Raw genomic sequence first — 4,062 nt, forward strand, 5'->3', positions numbered from 1 at the left:
GCATGGCGGCAGCAGGGCTGGCGTCCCCGCCACGGAAGCGGCCCGCGCCCGGCGCGGGCGGCGGCGCGGCGGCGCTGGGGAGCCCCGCTGGCGTCACTGGCGGCGGCGGCAGCGGCGCGAAGCGGCGGCAGGGAGGCATGAAGCTGTTTTTCCAGCAGCAGGAGCGCTGCCTCTCTTGCCGTGCGCCGATGCCCCAGCTCGGCGGCGGCGGCCTGTTTGGCGCCCGGGCCGGCGGCGCCCCGGGGCCCTCGGCCGTGGACCCGGGCCTCTGCGATGCCTGCCGCGCCAAAGCGGGCGCCTGGACGGCCGCGTACGCGTCGGTGCTCGCCGACGCAAACCGCTCGGAGATCGCCGGGGCGCGCGCCGCCGCCGCCTGCCGCGCGTGCCACAGCGGGGGCGCGCTGCTGGGGCCCGTGCTGTGCATGAACGGGGAGTGCCCGGTGCTGTATCATCGGGAGGGCGCGCCGCGGGCAGAGGCGGCCGCATACCGCCGGCTGGGGCGGCTTGAGGCGTCGGCGTCGGCCGGCTGTGCACCATTCACCTGGTGACAGCGGGAGGGGCTGGGTGTGCTGCGTTGCGAAGCAGCCTGACAGGGGCAGGATAGTCACGGGGGATATCATCATTACTTTGTCAAGCTTGAGAGCAGCTGAATTCTGTTGTATCATTGCAGGTGGTTGCTCATACAGAGTAGGCAGGCAGGGTGGTGAGGGCAGAGTTTGCTGGCAACCCGGGCCATATGCGCTTGCTGTGTACAGAGTCGTTCCGAAGCCGCCCAAGACCGCTAGTATTGGGTTGAGGTCTAGTCATCACAACAGGGTTCCAGCTGCTTTTGCATGGCATCTTGGCGCACGCCACCACAGTTTTCAGCTGCATGCTGCCTGCAACTCTTGCTGTCTCCAGCTTGCTCGGTTTCAAACTGGTCAGCCTTGTTTGTACCTTGGAGCACCTGCGCTCTGGCACGCATCTCGTACGATGCGAGCTGAAGGGGGCATTGTATTTTAGTCTCCTCCAGCGGTTTCCACTCTTGCCCCGACCAATCGCATGCTTGTCGGCGTCAGTTCTTGCCAAGCGTCCACAGCAGGCGCTATTAAATGTATGCAACGTGTTGCACTGATTTGCCGGGCATGCATCTTGGCATGTGTGCTGTGGACAGATAGCAAGCATTACTCAACAAGTGTTATTCAGTTGTTAAACTTCTACGGAGTCGGGCCCCAAGGGTTCAGCAGCAATTCCAATGATGCATGGGTGGCGTTGAGTGCTTGAGACTCGCGTGACCAAGCACATAATCCACCGTCATGATGACCATCATTTCAAATCGAGGGTATCAGAAATGCAGGCAAGGTTCAGCATACGTCCTGACAACATTCAGGCATCACACCCTTTCAGTGAGCGTGGTAGCATTGCGTGTTGCAGGTGTTGAGCATAAAGGAGTTTGTTGTAGGTGCCCCCACAGGCTGACGCCAGAATTGGTGCTGTGGCGTAGCAGGGGCATGCCGCGTGCAAGTTGACGTGGGCTTTTATCGTGTGCGATTGAATGGGAGTCCAGCTGAAACTTCATTGCAACTTTCAGCCGCAAGCTCCCCCCAGAGAGCAGCACCTGGCACCATGCGGAACAAATTAATGCAGGCAGACATTGTAGGCACCTTGCATGTGGTGGGTGCCAATCATGCGCAGCCTGCAAGGCACACCACGCGCAGCGCATCAGTGTGCACACCAGGCATAGGCCCCGCTTGCACTTTAGTAATCGATTTTCAACTGGTGCGGTTCCGTTTCATGCAATGTGGATCCTTGAGAGAAGTGTGATGAGGGGGCCTGGGCAGGGTCCACAGCGGGAAGCAACACCCACCAATGACGTCGGCAAATCAGGCAGCCCACAAACCATGCGCCTCCTCCAGGCTCGAGCTGCAACGCAGCGCAGCAGCCTCGCGGCAACGTGACCTTGAGCCAAGCAAGAGGCCACTGACCGGGCTGCGGGGGGCCTGCAGGCTCCCCACGCTCACAAGGCACCTGCTAGACGTGCCCAACGACTGGTGACCTCACGACCTTGCGCACGCTCTCCTTTGCGCGGCTGGTGAGGGTCGTGAAGTCTGCCGTCATGGCCGCCACGAACTCGTCGCGTGAGAACGTGCCGTCGCCATCGGTGTCGCAGTCTAGGAACAGCTCGTCCAGCTCGTCGTCCGCCAGCGGCTGTTGGTTGGATGAGAGGGGTTGTTGCGGCGTGCTCGTCTTTGTGCGTGTGGTGTGACAAGGAATTTATCCTGATATCACTGACAGCCTTGGCAAAGGAAGACCTTTCAAGTTCTCATCTGCCAGCAGTTCTCAATTCCACAGTGGGTTGCAGGCTGATGGCAGGGCGAGGGTTGCGACGAAGGCGTGTGGAAGGCGCAGGTGCACGAGGGCTGGGTCTTGCGGTCCCAGGCCCTGCAAGCTCTGGTGCCTGGCCTGCCACCCTGGAATTCAAAACTGCCAGCTGGCTACTGTACGGTAAGGTCGGTGAGCAAAGCCAACAGTGACAACGTGCTGGGCTTTGCTATTCTCCCCCCTTCCCCTGCGCTCGCCTGCTGCACCCCTACGACCATCATCGAAAATGCCCCTGGATACAGAAGCATGCCCTACAAGTGCACCCGCACACCATTCCCAGGTCGGACAGCTTATGGCAGATTTCGGGGGCGGTCAGCTTCCCGTTGCCGTCGTCGTCACACAGCTCGAATATGGCCGACCACTTGGCTTTGGTGGTGGAGATTGACAGCGTTCTGCATCAGAAGAGTTTGAAACACATGAGATAATGTCAGTGGAGAAGGGATTGCAACAGCAATGCAGTAGTAGCAGCAGCAGAAGCAGCACGAGGAGCACCATCAGCAGCACGAGGAGCACCAGCAGCAGCACAAGGAGCATCAGCAGCAGCACAAGGAGCAGCAGCAGCAGCAGCAGCAGCACAAGGAGGGGGGTCGAAGGACACGAAAGATGGGAGCACAACCCAGCCGGCATTGAGTGTGCACGGATTTCAAAAGGGTCAGCTCTGCCACGTTGCCATGCACTGCGTCGCCCTCGACGCACCACACCACCCCATGCAAATGGCCCCATACTGCACATGGATGAGTACACACACGCTAGCAAGCTTCACATGCGTCCTGCAGGTAATATCTGGAGGCACTGACACCAACGGACACAACTCACTTGCACAGCTTCTGGAAGTCGTCTTCCTCCAGGGTGCCGTTCTTATCACGGTCAAACGCGTCAAACAGCGCCTCCACGTCGGGGGCCTTGGTCATGGGGCTCAGGCGCCTGAGGGCAAACGTGACCTCCTCGCGAGAGAGAGCTCCTGAGTGGTCTCTATCCAGACGCTCGAACATCCTTGTTTGGTTGGCAGTTGCAATGTTGTTTGATTGGTTTAGTTGCGAGGCAGGAGGACGCCCCGGCATGGTTGGGTGGGGATGAAGACAAGGGAGCTGCTGCCCAACCATTGCGAGCACATGCGTAGATGGGTGCTGCGAGTTGTCAGGTGACTCCTTTCTGTCTTGTCTCTGTCTTCCATGCTGGCTTTTGGAAGATCAAGGTCGCCGCTGGGCTGCCAATTGCCTGTCACAAGGCACACAGCCAAAGCGCTGCATCATCCAGTGATCTGTCAGCTCATGCAGGGCAGCAAGCGAGGTGTGACGAGCAGAGGAAGCAAGCGTTGCTCAGCCTGCACATCAGCATCGGCAGCATCATCATCATCATCAGCATCATCAGTCTCTCAATTGGTACGCACCACACGCCATCACTGCCCTCGGCGAACGCCAACCCCTGCATGTGCCCCTTCCCGCCCCCCTCCTCCAGACTCCTCCTGCCCTGCCCCCCGCTCACTGCTTGAAGAGCTGCTCCGGCTTCACCAGCGCCAGCGCCACATCCTGGTCCAGCTTGGCCCTGCTGATCATGGACTTGCGGCGCTCCACGGCCTTGGGCTGGTACTTCTCATCACCACCCTCAAAAATGGCTGGGTGTGCGCGTGCGCGCGCGCGTGTGTGTGTGTGTGTGTGTGTGTGTGTGTGTGTGTGTGTGCGCGCGCACGCGTGTGTGTGT

The 4,062-nt window shown here is 60.1% G+C and overlaps 3 protein-coding genes across 3 annotated transcripts in view; 1 reads left to right on the forward strand and 2 right to left on the reverse strand.

The window, feature by feature from the left end:
* The window catches only part of MNEG_1145 (hypothetical protein), a gene marked incomplete at both ends in the record, with an annotated part of 13,036 nt that extends 12,488 nt beyond the window's left edge, over positions 1-548 (forward strand). Inside the window, one exon of the mRNA XM_014050374.1 lies at positions 198-548. Within this exon, the coding sequence (XP_013905828.1) occupies positions 198-548 (351 nt within the window). The remainder of the gene's footprint in view (positions 1-197) is intronic.
* A 1,462-nt stretch (positions 549-2,010) lies between these two features.
* MNEG_1146 (hypothetical protein) lies at positions 2,011-3,353 on the reverse strand (the record flags this gene model as incomplete). Its single annotated transcript, XM_014050375.1, has 3 exons — positions 2,011-2,187; positions 2,633-2,753; positions 3,178-3,353. The coding sequence occupies 3 exons, from the start codon at positions 3,351-3,353 to the stop codon at positions 2,011-2,013; spliced, it is 474 nt and encodes a 157-aa protein (XP_013905829.1).
* A 489-nt stretch (positions 3,354-3,842) lies between these two features.
* MNEG_1147 (hypothetical protein) overlaps positions 3,843-4,062 on the reverse strand; it is a gene marked incomplete at both ends in the record, with an annotated part of 3,553 nt that continues 3,333 nt past the window's right edge. Inside the window, one exon of the mRNA XM_014050376.1 lies at positions 3,843-3,976. Coding sequence (XP_013905830.1) covers positions 3,843-3,976 — 134 coding nt within the window. The remainder of the gene's footprint in view (positions 3,977-4,062) is intronic.

The sequence above is a fragment of the Monoraphidium neglectum genome, assembly GCF_000611645.1.
Source record: "Monoraphidium neglectum strain SAG 48.87 unplaced genomic scaffold scaffold00109, whole genome shotgun sequence".
Classification (NCBI taxonomy): Eukaryota; Viridiplantae; Chlorophyta; class Chlorophyceae; order Sphaeropleales; family Selenastraceae; genus Monoraphidium; species Monoraphidium neglectum.